Raw genomic sequence first — 23,875 nt, forward strand, 5'->3', positions numbered from 1 at the left:
AGATGTTTGACGAGCAGGTGTCCACATACTTTTGGCCATGTAGTGTATGTTTCACCATCTGTGCCTCTCTGTAACATGGGTGGCAATCGTGAAACATGTATCCCCTTGTAAACATGCTACCCCCTTTTTATTTTCTAATTGAATCGAGGGCATGCCATTGTCTGGTTCGTGACTTCAGCGATTAAAACATCGTCTCCAAGGGATCATGCATTTAGTTTCTTTTAGAACATTGAGATGTATCATTATTAATATTGCATGCATTCCATAGGTTTGAGGCAAAGGAGACTCCTCTCTTCAATGTACATGACAATAATAATTTATTTGACTTCTATAGCGCTTTTCATTACAGAATGAGTCTCAAAGCGCTTGAAAAAGCTGAACAAACAAGAATCAAATAAAACAGCTAAATAGATTCGGGTCTGGATTACTATTTTCAGCCAGAGTTTAACGTTTTTTTAAAAAGATTTCAAGCTACCAAAAGATGGAGTGACAGTCAAGAGGGAACCACATGGCTTGAGTAGAGGGAGGATGTGGTAAACAAGGCGTCTCACCGATGCCTCGCCATCCCAGCCATGACTGCGACTTCTCTGTAGCCGCGGACTCTCTCTGGTCTTGTAGATCGATATGAGGTTTGGTTTTTGAGCTCTCCACTCAGGATAATGGTGACAGGCCGTTCATAACTTATATAAGGGTGTTTGAGACCCATGTATGACAAAGTTTGTATGCTCGGTGTATACTACTCTTACCGACCGGTCGTTAAGGAAACCTTGAATTGGATTCAAGTGCTTCTCGTTCGTTCTCTGTTTCTTCATAACCATCAAGACTCAGAACCCTACAGTACCCTCCACCACAGTGCGAAGTCCAACACAAAGCGGTAGACATTATGCTCTAAAGTAAAACAGCTGATGGACCACAACATGTTGTCTGATAAATGAAATGACTACAATCTTCTCTGTGTTAATCCGTTGCATGTACAGATATGTGGCAAAGCTCACGCTGTAATATGAATACAAATGTGCTTTACACATGCATATAATAACTATGATAACAAATAATGAACAGAAAGCATTAGGTGTCACATGGGAAATACTTAAGGCACATGAATGGCTCCATGTTTGTATGTCTACGGGTTTATTAAGTTCCCTCGCCCAGAGCCGTCCAGCCTTTTCTTCGATGTACTTGCTAGGAGTGCTTGTCAGAATCACAGCACGAGATATGCGTAGCTTCTCTCTGTGTCCACTTCTTCTTTTCTGAAATACATTGGACTTTGAAAGTCCCTCAGCTTTAAGCAATTGGTTATTACAGGTACAAATAATATATTTACTTTGTTTTATTTTTGACATGTAGAATCATAATAGCGCTGTCAAGCGTGTGTGAAGTTTGTACTGCGATGCTTCCTGGGTGTAAGGTCGTCGATGACGCGCGGGCTGACGTGGACGTTGTAGTGTAGAGCCGGGTCCGAGTAGTTGAAGGGCGGAGGGTTGTACTGCTCCTGAACATATTCGGGTAACAATTGAGGAATTCTGCACAGAAACAACACAAAGGAATGAGAGTTGTCCAACAATAACACAGTACATCTGGCACACTCAGTACTGACTTAAAAAAAAAGGCCATTATGCCATTAGACATGAATACAGTAACACAGACATAATCCAAATATGTTGCATAATCTCTATCAGATGAAGAGCACTATGTGTGTCCGTGCGATAATGGCCTATTTCCTATCATTATAATAACCTAATTCTACAACATCCCCAATGACCCCCGTTCAGGAGATGGAGTTTAATTATTTTTGTTGTTGATGATAAAATGTGTAAAGATCAGTTGTTTGAAATTATACTGTCAATCTTCCATAGGGAACCTATTGAAATATAGATCATAGAATAGACGTTCCCATTTAAATTGACATCCGACGGTGGGTGGACTGATGGCCATCTTTGTGGTAATAATTGGAAGTTAACATTTCAATTCAATTACCATTTCAGTAACACTTTACTTGACGCTCAGTGTCATAAGGTGTTATGACACTGGGCGTGTTATGACACAGCTGGCATAACTTGTCATAACCTGTCATAATATGATCATAACACTGTCATGACCCATATATTTCCACCTGTTGTGACATATATTGCGTTATGTTATGGCTGTTATGACACCTACTTAAGAGGGTCAGAACCCACATTTATTCAAATGAGTTTTATCCCCCAAGAAGTTTCTGTAAACTTGAAATTTTCTTAAATATTTTGTTGTTGTTATCAATTCTTTACAGTCATGTTTTTTTTTCATCCTAATTTTAAGCAACTTGTAGAAAAGACACTTTATGACACTGTCATGAAGCATTATGACCATCCTCTGTCACTTTACTTGGACTAAGAAAATGCAATCTATGACACTGTCAAGAACCATTATGACCATCATAATCATATAAGCCAGAAAGGCCTACGTCACTTTATAACACTGTCAAGAAGCATTATGACCATCATAATCATATAAGCCAGAAAGGCCTACGTCACTTTATAACACTGTCAAGAAGCATTATGACCATCATAATCATATAAGCCAGATAGGCCTACGTACGTACATGCCCTTATATCAGTCATCAATCAAAAAGAGGGTGTATTGTCCGGCTCCTGAAATTTGCTCCTGCATTTATCCCAGTCATCAGCAACAGAGCATTGGGGTAGGTGCATGTCTGATGTGTGTGCAATAACAATGATAATTTAATATGGTAAATTCTTGTTGTTGTTGTATGTAGCAAACATACTATTGACATATAGGCTATGGTGTTTTGGAATGTTTTGCCTTGTGTGGTAGTTTGTGTGAGTTTTTACCCTCTTATGTAGGTGTCATAACCTGTTTATAATATAGCCATGGATGGTTATGACAAGTTATGTCAGCTGTTATGACATACACTACATGACCAAAAGTATGTGGACACCTGTTCTTCAAACATATCAAAGTTGGATGCACAGAATCGTCTAGAATATCATTGTATGCTGTAGCGTTAAGATTTTCCTTCACTGGAACTAAGGGGCCTAGCCCGAACTATGAAAAACAGCCCCAGACTATTATTCCTCCTCCACCAAACTTTACACTATGCATTGGGGCAGATAGCATTCTGCTGGAACTACTCGCTTCAGCAGGTGGCGGCCCTGTTCTGTGAGCTTGTGTGGCCTACCACTTTGCAGCTGAGACGCTGTTTCTCCTAGATGTTTCCACTTTACAATAACAGCACTTACAGTTGACCGGGGCAGCTCTAGCAGGGCAGAAATGTGAAGAACTGACTTGTCGGAAAGGTGGCATCTTATGACGGTGCCACGTTGCAAGTCACTGAGCTCTTCGCTAAGGCCATTCTACTACCAATGTTTGTCTATGGAGATTGCATGGCTGTATGGCAGATTTTATACACCTGTCAGCAATGGGTGTGGCTGAAAACCCCCCAAATACACTCATTTGAAGGGGAGTCTACATACCTTTGTATATATAGTGTATTATGACATGGTTATGACAGGGTCATAATGTGTTATGACGCTGGGTGTCAAGTAAAGTGTTACCAACATTTCAATGGTGTATCAGCTAAATTGCAGTGGTCTGAAGGGATAGGTCCATTCTATACATTCTATTTCTATGATTGAAATGACACCCACCCCGTATTCAAGAGCATGGCGGGTACAACACAAACACCTCAGGTTATGTACATTAGGGTCTATGCTACAACATATGCGTAAAAAAACGTTTTAAGACGTTTTAAGATATAAAATAGTTTGACAATCCTGTTTGGCAAGCTTTTAAATTATATCAAGCTCAACTGTACACTTTTATCCAGTGATGTCGACTTGTCTCTTGGTATCGTGGGATATGCAAAATGGGTCAACTTTGAGCACCTCTACCTCCGGGAATATCTTGGTATTTAGGTTCAAAAAGTCACTTTCTGACCACTTTTACCATGTATGGAAAGTTCAAAAAGGGGTGAGGTCAAAAAGTGAACTAAAATAGAATGACTCATACATTACACTGTGGTTTATAAAGTATAAAGTAGGGCCATGTATAAAGTATAAAGCAGTATAAAGCAGGGCCATGACTCAGCAGGATTACGTGTCTCTAGACTACTGCCACCTGCTCCAGATGCTGTACATCTGCAGACTGTAGCACTGCAGTCATGGAGATAATACACAAACAGGGCTGATGGACATACGGACACCAGATGTACCTCTATTATCCTGCAGAGGTCAGGTAGACCAACACAGTGTTAAGGTTTTGTTCTGCTTCTGAGAACTACTGTGGAATTCATTTGATGCGATTACCAGTGCAGTTAGTGTCTAGCTAGTATATTGAGGTTGTCGGTTCATGAAGTTTGTCACGTATACTCCCTCTCCGGCCTCTAGGTCATCAGGCTGCTGATCATATCGGTGTGTTGTTTGTGGTTCGTGTTCATTGTTTTGTTTATTTATTAAAACACTCACTCCCTGTACTCTCCCTGTACACTCCCTGTACTCCCTGTACTCACTCACTCCCTGTTACAAACTTGGTGTCGTGTTTCCACCCAATCTTGTGTTTTTGTGATTATGTACTGCCTTGTAGTTCTGCTGCAATAACAGTAAACATTGTGAACTGAACTGAGGGTAAACTATGCATCTGTTACTGTAAATATATATATATATATATATATATTGTGGTTTCAGTATCTTTCAGGAAGGTACTATATACCATTAGGTCTGTGTGAATGTTGTATACACCATGTAACTGTCTGTGAGGATATTCAGGCTACTCACTCTCCTGTGATGGTCTTCTTGCGGGAACAGCAGAAGCAGGCGAGGGCAGACAGTAGGAGGAGGACAGGGATCCCGATGCCTAAAACCAGGCCCAGGATCAGGGGCTTCTTATCCTCCGCCATCTGGGCCACCGCTATCTCCGTCCTGTTCAAACCACCCATGTCTAAATAGTGGGCCAACAGTGGAACGTTAGGTTTAATAGGCCATTAACACATTATTGTGTCATACTTAGGGCCCCCCCAAAAAATCTTGGTCAGTTCCCAAGTTAACTAAATTTAGTAGCTGGCCAGTGCATTTGGTTCTGGGTTCAGAGAATACATGCTTAGTGGAAACTCCTTTCCATAACCATGGTATGAAATGACCACGTGAAATGACCAGGAAAAGCATCACACACTGGGTATTTGCATAAAATGGTAAACGGTCAACGACCCATCTTTTCCCACAGCCTCACCTACTAAAATGCAGGATTGGGTGTAGTCGACGTCGGTGGTCCCGTTACACACACACCTGTACCCTCCGTAAGTGTTGGCACAAAGAGCAGGTTGCCTACACACAGCCTCATTTGATTTACACTCATCCAAGTCTGTGAGAGAGAGACGAGAGGATAACAGAGGCGAGAGGATAAAAGAGACAAACCATTTGTAATACAAAACCATCTCAATTCTTGCTGGCAAACACCGACTTAGGACTGCATCTTTGACAACAGCATTAATCATAATCACCATTATCATCATTGTTGACATGATAATGCAAAATGTGCGGTTCAAGTTACGTCCCCCGAGAGCATTGTTTTACATTACATAGTGTGACGGCCGCCTGCACTGCCACCTGTCAGGGATAATAACGCTTTCCTACTACTATTGCAATCAATCATTTCTCCGTCTGACAACTCCTCGTGACTGTAGAGTAGAGTTTAACAGAGAAACGCCTTCCTTTTACCTCCAACTTCAGCGGTTTTGATGCTGTAGTAAGCACTGACGCGGGTCAGGTAGTCTCTGATGTACCAGTGGGGTGTGTCACTGGACACGTTGATCCTGTACTCATCCAGACCTGAGCCCTGCATCGGCCGTTTCGTCACAGCGTTGTAGAACTTGTTCTGGAAGCCCATTGACAGAATCTCCTCCAGCTGTAGGACAGAGAAGTTTGTCATCATTGGTATAAATACACATATCTCACCACATCATTATATCACACCGCTCAGCCATGATCTAAATTTACACACACAATCCTAGGAGCCAGAGTTTTCCCCTTTCCATTTCTGGACTGGTATCCCTGGTCAGGTCATGTGGTCTGGAAAACCGTATGGCCCTATAGCTCTTTTTATGTGTTCCACACACACAAATGTAGCAATTCTTCATTTGGAGCCCACACACACCCTCTCTCTCTCTCACCTGCCTCAGCCCCTCTCCTCCAGAACCCTGGTTCCTCCAGCCCAAGGACACGTTGAAGACATTGAACCCTGTCAACAACATCAACAACATCAATAAGATGGGGCCTAGACCCGAAGATGACCTCACACAACCACAATGTGGTCACGATCACCATGGTGACACAGTAGTCATGTCTTGCTGTGCAGTATTGGGGGATTTCTTTTGAAAAATAGAAGGCTTACCTGGTGGATTGGCAGAGTCCCCTGCAAAGGAACAAATGAAATGGTATCATCATTATACAGAGAGCCTTTACATGCCTGACATAGTGTAAAGATCAATAATGCCCTGCAGAAGATACTGTTTCATGCAGTACTATACTGGAACAGTAACTGGGCCGTTCTGTGTACGTACCACAGCCATCGGTTTCCTCAGTGCTCTGGTAGCGACAGGAGCATCGGATGGACCCTGGCGTGTTCACACACTCAAACTTAGCGTTACGACAGGCCGATGGGTCCAGGCACTCATTTATGTCTGAGTCAGGAGGAATATTACCATTATGTACTGTAATCTCTTCAGAAAACAACTGCAATATGGCTCAGAGATACACTAAATGGCCAAAAGTATGTGGACGCCCTTTCAAATTTGTGGATTTGGGTTATTTCAGCCACACCCGTTGCTGTCAGGTGTATAAAATCGAGCACACAGCCATGCAATCTCCATACACAAACACTGGTAGTAGAATGGCCCGTATTGAAGAGCTCAGTGACTTTCAACGTGGCACTGTCATAGGATGCCACCTTTCCAAAAAGTCAGTTCGTCAAATTTCTGCCCTGCTAGACCTGATCTGGTTAACTGTAAGTGCTGTTGTTGTGAAGTGAAAACATCTAGGAGCAACAATGGCTCAGCCGCGAAGTGGTAGGCCACACAAGCTCACAGAACGGGACTGGCGAGAGCTGAAGAAGTGGTGTAAAGCTCGCCGCCACTGGACTCTGGAGCAGTAGAAATGCGTTCTCTGGAGTGATGAATCACGCTTCACCATCTGGCAGGCTGATGGATGAATCTGGGTTTGACGGATGCCTGGCCTGACGGATGCCTGGCCTTGACTGGCCTGCACAGCCCCTTGATCTCAACCCCATCGAATACCTTTGGGATGAATTGGAACGCCGACTGCGAGCCAGGCATAATCGCACAACATGAGTGCCAGACCTCACTAATGCCCTTGTGGCTGAATGGAACCAAGTCCCCGCAGGAATGTTCCAACATGTTAATGCCCATGATTTTGGAATGAGATGTTCGACGAGCAGGTGTCCATATACTTTTGGCCATGTAGTGTATTTTACATTGTTTTCAGAATGTATGTATACTGTAGTGACCTTAACTCAACACCTACAACGTCATTGAGAGGTTTGGATCTCTTGTCGTGAAAGCTATGGTGTTGGCTTGACTTTCACAAAGTCCAGGGTTCAAGCCCCGGTCAGGACTACCCCCTGACTTTGCTACAACACAGTATGTTTATGTCAGAGGTCAGGGGTCAGTACCTGTGCAGTTGCGTCCGTCCCCAGTAAAGCCAGGCTTGCACCTGCAGGTGTAGTTGTACCCTGAGCTGAGGCAGTCGGCCATCGTGTGACAGGGAAAGGGGAAGGGAGGGAGGCAGAGGTCTGAGAGGAAAAGAAGGAGAAACATGAATGAGAACAGCTCAATGGTAATGAATAGGGCCATGAGTTTATCTGGATGAGGAAAAACTCCTGACTAGTAGTAATGAATAATTTCCTGAATTCAGGTAAAGAAGTTGCTAGCTGAGTCGTGCTCAGGCAGGCAACACAAAGCGAGCAGGTAGCCCCAACCTGTTTTCTCTCCCGTTTAGTGCCTAATGAACACACCCCTTGTTATCCAACGTATACCAACCATTCTCAAAGCACTTGTATCCCTGCTTGTCCCCGTAGATGGTGGGTGAGGGGCACTCTCCACAGGTGAACTGGTCTGGCTCTCCCTGGGACTGGCACTGCACTCCTGGGAAGCAAGGCTTCCCTTTACACACGTCGGTGGTATTCCCACAGAATTTCCCACTGAAACCCTTAGGGCACAGACACCCTACCACCTGGGAGGACAAGGCACAAAGGAAGGGTGCGTGGGTTGATCGGCATGGGAACATCATCTCACACTCAAAAAAGGACTAGTTCATATTGCGCTCTGGGAGAAAACACCCAAGCCCATGTAGAAATACTCCCCTTACTGTTTTGTCTGTCAGTCTGTCTGTCTGCATGTTTGTTTACCAGAAATCTCCCCTGCAGATGGTTGTCCACTATGCTGTTATATTGGCAGGTGCCACCGTTGAGGCAGTTGCACACCTGCAGGATGGGGGTGAACTGAGAGCTCAACAGCTGGTCATCAACTCTGATGGTCAGGTAGACTGGCTGGATGTTGAGTGGTGTCCAGGTCAATATACCATCACCTATAGGGAAAAGACACATTAAGGAATTATAGGAAACTTTGCCAAGGGGGGTTGCATGTGTGCGTGTGTATGTTAGTGTACGTGTGCGTGTGTATGTTAGTGTACGTGTACGTGTGTATGTTAGTGTACGTGTACGTATGTTAGTGTACGTGTACGTGTTAGTGTACGTGTACGTGTGTATGTTAGTGTACGTGTACGTGTGTATGTTAGTGTACGTGTACGTGTGTATGTTAGTGTACGTGTACGTGTGTGTGTTAGTGTGTGTATGTTAGTGTACGTGTGTATGTTAGTGTACGTGTGTATGTTAGTGTACGTGTGTATGTTAGTGTACGTGTACGTGTGTATGTTAGTGTACGTGTGCGTGTGTATGTTAGTGTACGTGTACGTGTGTATGTTAGTGTACGTGTGCGTGTGTGTACGTGTGTGTGTTTCTAGCTCACTTTTCCCAACAGATGCTTGTGGTGGTCTGGGGAAGAGCAGTGAGAAGCTTATAGGGTCTAGGTTGGAGTCTTGAGTGCTGATCTGCACGCGAACGGTGGATTTGACCTTACAACGGATCACCGTGGGCTCAGTCACTATGGGAGGCATGTTCCCTACATAGGAGAGAAATTGAAGCATGTCAAACTCAACTCTGGAACTCGAAGCCAGTTCCTTTGCTTTTTTTCATTGTTCCCCTTTAATAACGGACTGATTTAGACCCCGGACACTGGGTGGGTGCAATTAAGTATCAGTAGGATAGAAAACCAGCAGGCTCTGGACCTTGTAGGCTAAGAGTTGAACACCCCTGACCTATAGAGAAGCATGTCAATTGACCTCAATCAACACTACGCTGCATTCAATAAATTCTTACGGAGCGATTGGCAGAATGCTGTGGAGTAGGATGAAGTTGCACATACTAGGCCAGTGGTGGAAAAAGTACCCAACTGTCATACTGTAGTTAATAGAAAATGACTCAAGTATAAGTGAAAGTCACCCAGTAAAATACTACTTGAGTAAAAGTAAAAACGTATTTGGTTTTAAATATACTTAAGTATCAAAAGTAAAAGTAAAAGTAGAAATCATTTCAAATTCCTTATATTAAGCAAACCAGACAGCACCATTCTCTAGTTTTTATGTATTTACGGAAAGCCAGGGGCACACTCCAACACTCAGACATCATTTTCAAACGAAGCATTTGTGTTCAGTGAGTCCACCAGATCAGGTAGTAGGGATGACTAGGGACGTTTTCGGACCTGCCTGGTGTGTTCCTTGTTCTTCATGATGCTCTCTGTGCTTTTAACAGACCTCTGAGACTATCACAGTGCAGGTGCATTTATACGGAGACTTGATTACACACAGGTGGATTGTATTTATCATCATTAGTCATTTAGGTCAACATTGGATCATTCAGAGATCCTCACTGAACTTCTGGAGAGAGTTTGCTGCACTGAAAGTAAAGGGGCTGAATAATTTTGCACGCCCAATTTCTCAGTTTTTGATTTGTTAAAAAAGTTTGAAATATCCAATAAATGTCGTTCCACTTCATGATTGTGTCCCACTTGTTGTTGATTCTTCACAAAAAATACAGTTTTATATCTTTATGTTTGAAGCCTGAAATGTGGCAAAAGGTCGCAAAGTTCAAGGGGGCCGAATACTTTCGCAAGGTACTGTGTATGTGAATTGGACCTTTTTCCTGTCCTTCTAAGCATTCAAAATATAGCGAGTACTTTTGGATGTCAGGGAAAACGTATGTAGTAAAAAGTACATTATTTCCTTTTGGAATGTAGTGAAGTAAAAGTAGACAAAAATATAAATAGTAAAGTAAAGTAAATATACGCAAGTAGTTTTACTTACGTACTTTACACCACTGATAGACACTGATATAAGGTTAGTTTTGTGTTTACCCCCCTAAACTAGCCCAACTAGGCTAATATTTGAAGATTAGACTCTGTAATTGGGGAGGGTAAACTGATCCTAGATCTTTGTCCAGAGGGCAACTTTGACCCAGAGCATGTGACTCGAAGAGGAAGTGCCAACATCTACAATAAAGATACAAATTCTTGATCCTCTGGCTGACATAACAGTTGACTCACCAAACACCGTAGCCAGCTTGTGGTACAGCTCCTGGGACTCCAGACTTTGCAAACCCAGTCCAGTGTCGTTAGAAGCCAGGATGTCATGAACACACTGCAAACTGCCCTGACATGTCCTCCTCAGTCTGTCTTGTACAGCTGGACTCACTGACATCAGCTCCTCTGTCGAGGCTAGAGTAAATCGACCAGTGGGTGGGATGGAGAAGAGCAGGCTCTCTGGAACGGGCACAGCCCCTATGGAACACATTACAAGACATCCGTCAGAACCCATCAAGATATCTCACCATATTTGACATTAGACAAAGTGACCGTACAGACATGACCTTACATGTAACCGAGTGGCTCTGTGTGAATTCGTACCCACTTTTCAGACCAAGGATGAAAGGGTGAAAGGCCGCTCCTTTAAACACCTAGCAATGTCTGCGAATGGCTACTTACACATGAGTGGAGTTAGGGGTACTTAATCTGCGTGATACACTATATTTGAATTAGGGTAGAGGGACCACACTAGCACGCTACCTAGAATGAAGCAATGTATTGGACATGGATTCTAAGTGGTATGTTAGTATTGACATTCAATGTGCCGCCAACTCCTTCAATGTGAAATATTGACTTAAGCCTCACTCACAGGACAGACCAAATTGGCGCAGGCTCTCCTCCGGGGGAAGGTTGCTCTTGGGGGAGATCATCAGCTTCCCGTCTGACTGCAGGAAGTCATCGGTGCGGTTGGAGCTCCAGAAGCCCAGGAGGCCCACTGTGCGGTTGTAGAAGGTCTGGGGGACCTCCACCAGGGCGGCCAACTGCTGTGCACCACCACCTCCACCCACCCTCCACACCACCACGTGGAGCCCCCCGGCGTACACTGCCGCACAGCTACTGGCCGAAGTACAGCGCACCGCAAAACCCTCCTTGCCCATGTGCACCACACCTGCAAGGACAGCAGAGGGCACTGTTATGTCATCTTAAAGGGATATGAGGATAGTGATCCATTGCTACTGCAATATGCTGGGTCACAGCCCACTTGGGTGTGGAAGGGAATGAAATTGCAGACCAGATAGCCATATAATTAATATTAATCTTCCACTGGTTAAAGACGAGGTCAAATGTAAGATCAGAACCATTTTGATGGACATGTGGCAGAAGAGATGGGACTCTGAGCCCAAGGGCCGAGTGTCATTTATGTGCCCTCGATAGAAAGGTCGGTGGACCAAGATTCAAAGGTCAGATTAGGAAGGAAGAGGTGGTGTTACATCCGGCTGGCCAGCATGTGAATGGTTTGTGTCGGGAGTGTACGGTCGAGGAAACGGTGGAGCACGCGTTGTCATATTGTCGTAAGTATGTTGAAGAGAGGGAAAGCTTGAAGTGTAGGGTCATTGAGATTGGACTGCGTTGGTACTGTGTTAGGTAGGAGGATTTAGAAATGTGGAGCTTAATGTTGTAAACTCTGATTGACCACACACTCCGGCCCAGTAAGTGGCGGCATGCACCTTCAGCGTTTGTTTGCGGAACCGCCGTGATATCATAGAAGAAGAAGACGCTACTGTAATATTGTATGTAACAAGGGTTGGAGAATGATGTTCCAGGTTGTTTGTAAAGTTGTATAGAGATTTACTATATTCCTAAATTGCATTGTCTAGTCTGGTAGAATAGTAGTAAAAGGTTTAATAGTAATTGTCCTGTTTCTGTGCCATGTTTGCTATGGTAGGCCAAGTGTAGGCCTGTGCACCGCTTAGATTTCTTACCGACAAAGACTGGGACCTTCACATTATCCACCAGGACCTCCAGTCCCTCTCCTGACTCTGCACACCGCCACTCAACCTGAACACACACACATTCACACAGAGGCAAGGACAATCAAGCCCATAATTCAACCCATAAGACAGACACACACACACACACACACACACACACACACACACAACACACTGACCTTGCCGATGCCCTGGTGAAAAGCAGCCATCCTCACCACCGTGGGGACCCGTCTAGCCTGTCTGTCCGTCTTCAGCTCGCACATCTCACCCTGCAGCGTGAAGATATTGGAGCCCGTGTAGGAGGAGAGGCGCACAATGACAAACTCGCCGAGGGCCTTGAAGGAGTACTCAGTCCCATCGAAGGTGATGAAATGAAGGCTGCCGTACACCATGCCTGCGGACAAGACAGGTACGTACTGTATGAGAAGGAAACAATTCACTAACCGAGACTTTACACAGGACATTTACACTCATTTACACTAATGGGTCCAAGCAGACAGGCACACAGTGAAGGATCTGTCTACTATCGCATAATGGGACCAAACATGTGGGCTATATATCATTCACAAACAGTGACAAAATGATGTATTATTAAGCAACACGGCCCGAGGAGGTGTGGTATATGGCCAATATACCACGGCTAAGGGCTGTTCTTATGCATATTCTTATTCATACGCAACGTGGACACAGCCCTTAGCCATGGTATTTTTGGCCATATATCACAAACCCCCAAGGTGCCTTATTGCTAATGTAAACTGGTTACCAACGTCATTAGAGCAGTAAAAATAACTGTTTTGTCATACCCGTGGTATACGGTCCGATATATACGGTCCGATATGTCTGTGACACAAGTCAATAATAATTAATTCAATGAGTTGACAGGAGTTGAAAGTAAATGACCCCCATTCCGCTGAGTATAGGTAAGCTCTCACCAATGCCCTGTGTTGCCTTGGCCGCGGTTATGCAGCAGTCGGGGCTCACCCAGCCGTAACCTTGGCAACGGTCCAGGGGTCTCTTGGCCAGATAGAGGTGGCACAGAGGAGACTGGATACAACACCACTGGAACGGAAGGAGATCCTCATCTAGAGATGGAGGGGGAGAAATAAGACAACAACAGGCCATAGGGATGAGTTTGCTGCTTTAAAAGACATGCAACTGGTGATTACTTCGATGAATGCCGTTATTGATTTGAACAGCATCCCGAATGGCAGGTTGAGCTTTCACTATATGACGTAACTGAGACGGTACCTATGTGTTTCTGTGCAGTGGCTCCAGAGAAGTAGCGCTCACTGTATCCAGCCAACAGGGGACCTTGTGGGTCATACACACATCTCTTCCCTGAGCCGTGCCGATTGGACAGGATGGACTGGAATACGTGACCCCCACTGCCCCCCCAACGTAGCCCCCGTAGCTCTGTCACCCGTACCCGATCCTGCTGGTTGGGGGGCAGGGTCTCAGGCCCGAAGGCCAAGTCCTCCAGTGCTTGGGCGCGGGTACAGGGGCATGAGGACACCCCCTTGGCCCACTCCTTCGGCTCGGGCTCCTTTAGGGCCCACACCTGGCACCTCATCTTCGGGTCCTGTTCGCGCTCTGTGGGCCCTGTCAGGTCATACACCAGCTGACCCAGCTGACCTGTGTTCCCCTTCACCTCCTGAGGTCTATACCGCCCCCCTGGGCCAAACAGATTTGTTGGATCCGTGGTCTCGTTGAAAAAGTGGGCTCCACCGTCGGTGTAGCCAGTGAGGGTGTCATGGTGGATCCTCTGGCCAGGACCCCAGTACATCTCCCCGAAGCGTAGCAGAGCAAAGGAGCGCTCCCCGTCCGTAGTCAGGATGCACTGGAAGGTGTTAGCCTGGAACAGGCCACAAGGTGGCACCACAAGAACAAAAAGACGGGGAGAGAAGTGATATGTGAGGACTGATAAATCAGGTAGGTTACATTCTCCCAGCTAACACTTGAGCAACAATGGATGCTAATCTAGGACAGACATCCGGGCATACACTACCACACCCTGTCGCATCCAATAACCCACTTTCCTGCTAGACGTACAATTATGTTTAGCGCCAATAGACACCTACAGGAAATGCCTCTATTGGAGATTGACCTGATTGGGACATGGACATTGAACCAATACCTCAGAGTAGTTGATTTTCTGATAGGAGACAGCCATCACATGATCCCAAGTGATCTTTAGAATCCAGGCTGGGGTGAACGCAGGTTTGTCGTTCCGTTCCTCAAACCGCGTCACATCGTCCGCTGTACGGCTGAAGACAATTTGGGAATATCTATCTGACATATTCAGCTTGTGGTATTCCTAGGAGAGAGAAAAATAATTCAGATTAGATGAGATTAGTCCAATGACTGTCATCCCCACTTTGACTCCACTCTGACTCAAACTCAAACTCACCCCTAACCCTTGAAATCTCACCTGATAGAACAGCTTCCCCTCCCCGAGGGTGAGGTCAGCATCGTCCCAGAACACCGCCAGCATTGCCAGGCCCTCGTTGCCACGGAAACCCGTAGGGAAAGGGACAGGAAGCAGGAACTGCTCGTTCTGACTGATAGACTGGAACTGAATGAGTCCATTATCCGAGAACTAAACCAGAGAGAGAATGATTTATTTATTTTATATATATATATTAATTGCCAAACCTACAGTATGTCTTATGAAACATGCATTCTAGTCAAAACTATTCTGATTTGTCCTTTACTATAACATTTGGAAAGATAATTTGACCAATGAGAAAGCATTATCGATCAAAATATTGGTACTGACTTGGCCAAGCAGATTGTCACTGTAATGGTGCACATCTTTGTTGTCATATTAATACATTTCAATATTGTGGTAGAATACGTCTTTCCCAGTCTGGCTTTATACGGTACTGTAGAACCAATCCTTTGGCTTCTTTGAGTATTGCTTATCCTTAGTTCCGTCAAAGGTGATTATTTTATTTTGGTGAATGTATGTGTTGTAGTTTTGCACATATATTAGTGTTTTGTTTGTTGTTTTTTTTGTGTGTGTGGGGGGTGGGGGCGGGTGGGGGGGTGGGGGGTGGGGGGTAGATCAGTTTTAATATTTTTAATTAAAAAATAGTACTAATCATTTATCTTGCTGTCTTCAGTTCAGGGTTGCCAGTCTCAGAGTTGTGAGTAAAGATGTGGATACTTACATAGACCCGATCATACAACTTGCCTATGAAGGGGAAACCCATAGGTGGTGTGATGTAAGGAGAGTTCCCATCTTTTGTGTCCAACCACACTCCTATATCTCCCACCTCATCACCAAACGGGTACAAATCACTCTCTGTGAATTACATCATTGTAATTGTGACATTTTTATACACTTTTCACACATAGAAAATATGCAGCAAAATGCCAATTACTATATATGCTGCAAGAATATTCGAAGAAGTAAACAAGCTCTTTACACTATTTAGCACTTCAACTACTTCAAGTGTACACTCAACACATTTAGTATGTGTTCAGCATGCACTACCGTTCAAAAGTTTGAGGTCACTTAGAAATGTTCTTGTTTTAAAATAACATAAAATTGATCAGAAATACAGTGAAGAGGCGACTCCGGGATGCTGGCCTTCTAGGCAGAGTTCCTCTGTCCAGTGTCTGTGTTCTTTTGCCCATCTTAATATTTTATTTTTATTAGTCAGTCTGAGATTTTCTTTGCAACTCTGCCTAGAAGGCCAGCATCCCGGAGTTGGCTCTTCACTGTTGACTTTGAGACTGGTGTTTTGCGAGTACTATTTAATTAAGCTGCCAGTTGAGGACTTGTGAGGCGTCTGTTTCTCAAACTAGACACTCTAATGTGCTTGTCCTCTTGCTCAGTTGTGCACCGGGGCCTCCCACTCCTCTTTCTATTCTGGTTAGAGCCAGTTTGCGCTGTTCTGTGAAGGGAGTAGTACCAGATCATCAGTTTCTTGGCCATTTCTGGCATGGATTAGCTTTCATTTCTCAGAACAAGAATACAAGAACAAGAATACGAGTTTCAAAAGAAAGTTCTTTGTTTCTGGCCATTTTGAGCCTGTAATCAAACCCACAAATGCTGATGCTCCAGATACTCAACTAGTCTAAAGAAGGACAGTTTTATTGCTTCTTTAATCGGGACAACAGTTTTCTGCTGTGCTAACATAATTGAAAAAGCGTTTTCTAATGATCAATTAGCCTTTTAAAATGATACATTTGGAGTGATGGTTGCTGATAATGGGCCTATGTACGCCTATGTAGATATTCCATTCTAAATCAGCTGTTCTAGCTACAGTAGTCATTTACAACATTGACAATGTTACACTGTATTTCTGATCAATTTTATTTTATTTTAAAGGATGAAAAATGTGCTTTTCTTTAAAAAAAGACATTTCTAAGTGACCCCAAACTTTTGAACGGTAGTGTGCATGCAGAGACATTCATTCCCGAACCACATACAGAACACAGAGCAAAGTTAACTTGCAGCGTAGCTTCATGAAGGAATAGCCCACCCTTAGCCAGCTCAATACAAACAGTGTTGTTAGAGGCACAGGAGCAGTTGAAGGACCCTGGGTAGTTTCTACAGGACGTGTGGGCGGGGCATGCCGAGGGCGACACACACTCGTCCTGGTCAACACACCCTCTGTCCCCATGCCCCCCTCTCTCCCCCCTGGTATCCCAGCCACTGGCACAGTGGCATTGGAACCCCCCCGCAGAGTTAGAACAGGTGGCAGCAGAGTGGCATCCTCCATTGTTCTGTTGGCACTCGTCCAGGTCCACACACAGGGCCCCGATGCCCAGGAGTCCTGGGTGGCACACACACAGGAATGACCCGGGCGTGTTGTAGCAGAGGGCGCGTTTGTGACAGGGCGCCGTCAGGACGGAGCACTCATCCACGTCCTCGCACCAGGTGCCGTTGCCCGCGTGGCCCTGGGAGCAGAGGCATGTGTAGGAGCCTGGAGTGTTCCAACAGCGCGCCGAGGGGTGACACACCTCGGCACCCTTACTATTCCCACATTCATCCGTATCCACACATGCTCCCACATCCTCATGGTACCCCCCGGGACAGTCACAGTGGTACGTCCCGGGCAAGTTAGTGCACACCTGGTCAACGCGACATGTGGTATTAAAGAGGCACTCGTCAATATCCCCGCACACCGTGTCATTGCCTTCTGCCCCTGGCTCATACCCGTCCAGACAGGGACAAAGGAGGGAGCCAATAGTGTTTTTGCACACGGAGTGATCAGGGCAGGGGGCGCCCTCCGGGTCGCTACACTCGTCTACATCCTGGCAATCTGTGCCGTTCAGGAGGAAGCCACTATTACAGGGACACTGATAGGAGCCAGGGAGGTTGATACAGGTGGAGGAGGGCTGGCAGACAGAGACCGAGGTAGAGGAGTTGGAATACACCTCAGAACACTCATCCACATCCACACACTCAGTATCGTTGCTCCAGAAGCCCACGTAGCATAAGCAGAAGAATGAACCAATGGTGTTCATGCATGTTCCGTTGATACAAAGCGGCCCGAGGTCGGGGTCCGAACAGTCCTCGATATCCTCACACCGATCATTTATACTGAGGAATCCTACGTTACAGGGACACAGGAAGCTGCCATAGGTGTTGACGCAGGTGCTGTTCTCAAGACAGGTGGAGTTGTCCAGGCATTCGTCGATATCCTGGCAGCCTGTGCCATTGCCCTGGTAACCGTCCCAGCAGTTACAGACAAAGGAGCCGGGTGTGTTCTGGCAATCTGAGCTATCCGGGCATCGCGCCAGCCCCAAGACACACTCGTCAATATCCAGACACTGAGAGTTGTTACTAGCCAGGAAGCCCAGATCACAGCGGCAGCGGTAGCTGCCCTCTGTGTTGGTACAGGTGCTGTTGTCAGGACAGGTGTAGTTCCCCGCCTCACACTCATCCACATCCATGCAGTGTGTCCCATTGTCCTGGTAACCATCCCAACAGTCACACGTATAGGAGCCTTCTGTGTTGAAGCAGTAGGAGAACTCCGGGCAGTACTCCCGCCCCGATTGGCTACACTCATCCACATCCCAGCAGGCCACCCCGTTGCCATGGAAACCACCCTGGCAGTGGCAGTAGAAGGAGCCCTTGGTGTGGTGGCACGCTGCGTGAGGGTGGCACGCCCGGCTGGCGTTCAGGCAGTTCTCCACGCTCACACACGTGCCTGCTTCGTAGGCTAGTCCCAGAATGCAGGTGCAGTTGTACCCCCCGGGGGTGTTGTGGCATGTCAAGTTCCTCCCACAGGTGGAGGGTGAGAGACACTCGTCCACGTCCTCACAGACGAACCCGTCCCCCTGGTACCCCTCCTGGCACAGACAGAGGTAGGAGCCGTCCGTGTTGTTGCATTGGGCCAGGCGGCTGCAGTTGTGGGGCTTGGTGGAGTTGTCGGCACACTCGTCAACATCCTGACACTCAATGCCAGTGCCCTCGGTGCCAGACGGACAGATACAGTTGTGTGATCCGGCAGTGTTTGAGCAGCTGGCAATGGGGTGGCATCCTCCATTTTGGTTTTGGCACTCATCAATGTCTATAATTCATCCAAAATGGGACAGTGTCAGGAAAACAGCCCCACAAGTTGCTAAAAGAAAGCTCACAAGAGAATCCACACAAAAGTAGAGCAGGTACGGTATACATGAACAGTCTTAACAGAGTTATGTGATGTAAACTGATGATAGAAATTCTAAGAGAAATGTTGTGCTTACCAGAACAGTTCTTCCCATCGCCAGTGAAGCCACTGAGACAGAAACAGAGGTGACTCCCTACTGTGTTCACACACTGGGCAAACTCACTGCACTCCTTGTCTTCAGACACACACTCATCCACATCTGAGGGGGGGAGGGAGAGAGAGAGAGAGAGAGAGAGAGAGAGAGAGAGAGAGAGAGAGAGAGAATATCACCTGATTAACATCTTACAATTTTATAGTACAACATATTCGAAATAATTTGTAACACCAGATTTGGAAGAAAACACATAAGATTTTGCAAACAGGTGTTTATTGAGAAATATTGAGTGGTTCTGGTAGTATTTGTGACTAAATCAAATCCTCTTACCAACGCAGTTTGTCCCGTTCTGTCTGTAGCCCACTTTGCAGAGACAGGAAAAAGAGCCTGGGATATTCACACACTTTGTCTCATTCTGAGGGCACACATTCTTCTGACACTCATCTATATCCGAACAGGCGAGTCCATCCCCCTCAAAGCCTAGGTCACACACACACTGGAAGCCAGCGGGCGAGCGGTGGCAGAGCCCATGACGGTGGCAGGCAGGGGCACACCGGGGACTGGGGGCCACACAGGTGTCATTATAGGCCACTGTGCCATTCATACAGGAGCAGACGTAGGCTCCGGGGGAGTTGACACACTTTGAGATGGGGGGACAGGTGGCGGCGTTGGAAAGGGCACACTCATCCACATCCTGGCACCGGAAGCCATCCCCAAAGAAGCCCTGCTGGCAGGAGCAGGAGAAATCCCCGGGTATGTTGGCACACAGTGCCCGTGAGTGGCATGTGCCTTCTTCAGCACACTCGTTCACATCCTCACACCTGGAGCCGTTGCCTATGAATCCGTGCTTACAGGTACAGGTATGGGAGCCCACTGTGTTCAAACATGTGGCGTTGACGTGGCAGGGGTTGTTGACTTTGCACTCGTCGATATCCGTACAGGCCTTGGTCGCTGTGGGGCGGGCAAAGCCCACCCGGCAGGGGCACTCATACGCCCCCTCAGTGTTTGAGCAGCGTTCATTGAGGTGGCATGGCTTCTCCATGGCCTGGCACTCGTCTATATCCTGACATGTGGTGCGGTTGACCAAGTTGAACCCAGGCGAACACAGACAGGAGAAGGAACCTTTACTATTGACGCAGGTGGCTTTATTCCGGCAGCCTCCGTTGTCCACCAGACACTCGTTCACGTCCGCACACTGGATCGCCCCATCCCCGGAGTAGCCTACCTGGCATTGGCAGTTGAACGTGCCCGCAAGGTTGGTGCAGAGGGCATTGGAGTGGCACTGCTGTGCCAAGGAGCACTCGTCCAAGTCCTCGCAGGTGATGCCGTTGCCCCTGAACCCTGCCCTGCACTCACAGGTGAAGGAGCCCGGGAAGTTGGCACAGGTGGAGAAGGGGCTACAGCGCCCGATGGTACACTCATCCAGGTCCATACACTTGGAGTCGTTAAAGGTGTAGCCCGTGCCGCAGTCACAGTAGAACGACCCCCTGGTGTTGACGCACGCGGCCGAAGCAGGGCAGATATTAAGGGTGGCGCACTCGTCGATGTCGGTGCACTTCCTTCCATCCCCTAGATATCCAGTGCGGCAGGAGCAGTCATAGCTGCCCAGCACATTGACACAGGCAGCGTTGGGGTCACATGTATTCTCCCCATTACACTCATTGATGTCCCTACATGCCAGCCCATTCCCAATGAATCCATCGAAGCAGGCGCAGCGGTACGAGCCCAGCGTGTTGACACAGTCAGCATAGAAACTACAGATGTTACCAGCACACTCATCAATGTCCTCACAGGTTTGCCCATTGCTCTGGTAACCAATACTACAGGTGCATTGGTACGATCCAGGCAGGTTCTTACAGCCTTTGTAGCCAAAGGAGGCCGAGCATACACCGGGAGTCTCTGAACACTCATCTAAATCCAGACACAGGTAGTTCCCATTGCCCTTATAGCCTGAGTTACAGGTGCACACATAGGAGCCAGGGTTGTTAATACAGGTGGCATTCCAATGGCAGATGCCACTGTTTGTGCATTCGTCAATGTCCGTGCACTGAAACCCATTGCCATTGAAGCCTCCCTTGCACTTGCAGTCTCGCCCTCCTTCTCTATTCGTACAGAGGGCACCGGGGTGGCAGCCGCCGTTCTTCGTCTGGCATTCGTTGACATCCTCACATTGGACTCCGTCGCCGAAGTAGCCATCCAGACACACACAGCTGTAGCTGCCCAGTGTGTTGAAGCAACGGGCCTTTGGGTGGCAGCCGTGGAGGCCGGTAACACACTCGTCAATGTCCACACACAGTAGTCCGTCTCCATGGTAGCCAAACCGACACACACATACAAAGCTATTGCCTTTAGCCTTGAGGCACTCGGCATGGGTGTGGCATTTACTTCCCACCGCTTCACAGTCACTCAGATCGGCAACTAGAGAGAAAGGGAGAAGGAGGAGAAAGAAGCACTTGTTAGAATAGAGATAAATGTATTTATGCAATGACTTTATTTAGAACTCATATACTATACTACACCGGAACAAAATGTAATTGATAAAGAGAGAGATGACCACAGTCAAGATGACATGCAACCAGATTGTGGACAGACTCACCCACAGAGCAGTGTCCCAGCACTGCACAAAGACACACCAGTCTTAGCAGTGGCAACCTGCAAGAAACAAAGTAGAGTGAAAATGGTGACATTGAAATGCATAACATAGAAGTTTGCAAATGTATTTGACACCGCCTTGAGAGTGATTCGGAGGGTCTGGAAGTCCTGTTATTTGTCAGTGCATTAACCTTCATCCCTTGAATTTGTATGAGTCGCAGAGACGCCGTTATATCATAGAGCTCAACTCTGGGGAAAGTAGGTCAATTCCTTGTTCTGCTTAATGGTGGTAGGGAATTTTATAAATTTGTGGGGATCCTTTTTGTTTGTTTGCGTAACCCTCTTCCACTCCAAACAATGGTGCAAGGTCTACTATGACCTTAACATTATTTTTGAGACAAGAATCATCCCACCACAAGAGATCAGTGAAAAGGTACTGATATTATTATCCAATTATAACCGGAATATTATTAAACATTGATGGGATAAAATAGGGAGTAAACTAAACAAAATTATAGAGGTTGCTGCTATTCATAATTGGGTTGGAAATATAATAATTTTGTCAAGACATATTCCAAAAAAGTATTTGATATTATCTGGTGATAAAACGTGATTTTGAGTATACAGTACCAGTCAAAAGTTTGGACAATCCTAATCATTCAAGGGTTTTTCTTTATTTTTACTATTTTCTACATTGTAGAATAACAGTGAAGACATCAAACTATGAAATAACACATATGGAATCATGTAGTAACCAAAAAAGTGTTAAACAAATCAACATCTATTTTATATTTTCGATTCTTCAAAGTAGCCACACTTTTTTGGTTACTACATGATTCCATAAGTGTTATTTCATAGTTTTGATGTCTTCACTATTATTCAAAAAATTTAGAAAATAGTAAAATTAAGAAAAACCCTTGAATGAGTGTGACGCCCTGACCATAGAGAGCCCTTGGTTCTATATGGTGTTGTAGGTCAGGGCATGACTAAGGGGTGTTCTAGTCAATTATATTTCTATGTTTGGGTTTGAGTATGGTTCCCAATTAGAGACAGCTGATTATCGTTGTCTCTAATTGGGGATCATACTTAAGGAGTCCCTGTTCACACCTGCATTGTGGAATATTGTTTGTGTTTGTGTTTTGTGCACTATGGCGGTCACGGTTGTAGTAGTTTGTTTAAGTTTCACAGTAATAAAAGATGTGGAACTCAACTCACGCTGCGCCTTGGTACGTCCTTTCCGACGAGCGTGACAATGAGTAGGTGTGTCCAAACTTTTGACTGCTACTGTATGTTTTTACTAATCATTTGGCTTTAACTGCTGTTTCTTTGATTAGTCCACAAAATGAAAAACCTTAGAAGAAAAAAAAGGACACTGAACTGGAATCCATTAGTGTTTGTGCAAAGAATGTCCTTGACTGTATTGTTGAGCATCCAAATAGGTGAAACGTCTAAGTCCAGAGGGGTTGGAAATACAAGTCCCCTAACAATATCCCACTGAATAGAGGAAACGGATAAGAATAATCCCTGTTTTCTGATTGGGTTACATGCTAAATGCTAAGACTCCCTCTAGGCCAGGTTCAATTAGTGTGTGTCCGTGTGGAGGCCTGTGGGGACAGAGCTCCATACGTATAAACCTGGGTGGGGGTGAGTTGTTTTACATAAAAATACAGTCTCCTGTAAGTCCCAGAGGACCTTATTTTACACAGTAAAGTTATACAGTTACAGTGAACTAAAAGGTCATGTTTTCCTCTTACCAAACCCCTACATTTCAACATTAGGTGCAGTAACCACTGTACTCTATGGGTAAATTACTGGGCCATGAAGTGTAGGCTATTTGTTTTCAGGTCCAGAAATGGTTCAAGTTGAAATCTATTAGAATGTAATTGCTCTAATACAACATTCCAGTTTCAATGTTGAAACCCAAATGTTTCAAACCCATATCACAACTTGGCAAATGAAGGTGAACGAGACATGCATGTACCATTGCCTTCAGTTACGGATATGTTTACTGAGTACCAAAGAACGGGTATAGATTGTTAAAAAAATCTAGAAGACTATATGGTCAAGGACCAATTTTATGCATTTACTTTTATTTAATCAGGGGAGACCAGGTTCTCATTTTCAGTGGTGCCCTGAGACCTTAAAG

At 45.8% G+C, this 23,875-nt stretch overlaps 1 protein-coding gene across 1 annotated transcript; it reads right to left on the reverse strand.

The window, feature by feature from the left end:
* Positions 1-284: 284 nt before the first annotated feature.
* On the reverse strand, positions 285-21,557 carry si:ch73-105b23.6. The gene is made up of 23 exons (XM_024424535.2): positions 19,468-21,557; positions 19,120-19,242; positions 16,908-18,944; positions 15,531-15,721; positions 14,846-15,013; positions 14,552-14,731; positions 13,666-14,269; positions 13,350-13,499; positions 12,597-12,811; positions 12,409-12,484; positions 11,295-11,594; positions 10,667-10,900; positions 9,035-9,187; positions 8,416-8,594; positions 8,048-8,240; positions 7,681-7,800; positions 6,554-6,673; positions 6,385-6,405; positions 6,164-6,231; positions 5,712-5,898; positions 5,224-5,355; positions 4,773-4,935; positions 285-1,523 (listed from the first exon to the last, which is right to left on the reverse strand). Exons 1-23 carry the CDS (start codon positions 20,567-20,569, stop codon positions 1,364-1,366), a joined length of 6,876 nt encoding a protein of 2,291 aa, XP_024280303.2. The 5' UTR covers positions 20,570-21,557; the 3' UTR covers positions 285-1,363.
* Positions 21,558-23,875: the final 2,318 nt, after the last annotated feature.

The sequence above is a fragment of the Oncorhynchus tshawytscha genome, linkage group LG06 (assembly GCF_018296145.1).
Source record: "Oncorhynchus tshawytscha isolate Ot180627B linkage group LG06, Otsh_v2.0, whole genome shotgun sequence".
NCBI lineage: Eukaryota > Metazoa > Chordata > Actinopteri > Salmoniformes > Salmonidae > Oncorhynchus > Oncorhynchus tshawytscha.

Excerpts from the sequence above, each read along its gene's own strand:
- si:ch73-105b23.6 (XM_024424535.2), bottom strand. The coding sequence starts at position 20,569 with ATGGACCTGGATGAGTGTACCATCGGGCGCTGTAGCCCCTTCTCCACC. Across the intron at positions 15,722-16,907 it reads TTGTATTGAGCTGGCTAAGG|AGAGTGATTTGTACCCGTTT; the intron begins GTGGGCTATTCC and ends TGTAATTCACAG. Across the intron at positions 7,801-8,047 it reads ATACAAGTGCTTTGAGAATG|ACCTCTGCCTCCCTCCCTTC; the intron begins GTTGGTATACGT and ends TTTTCCTCTCAG.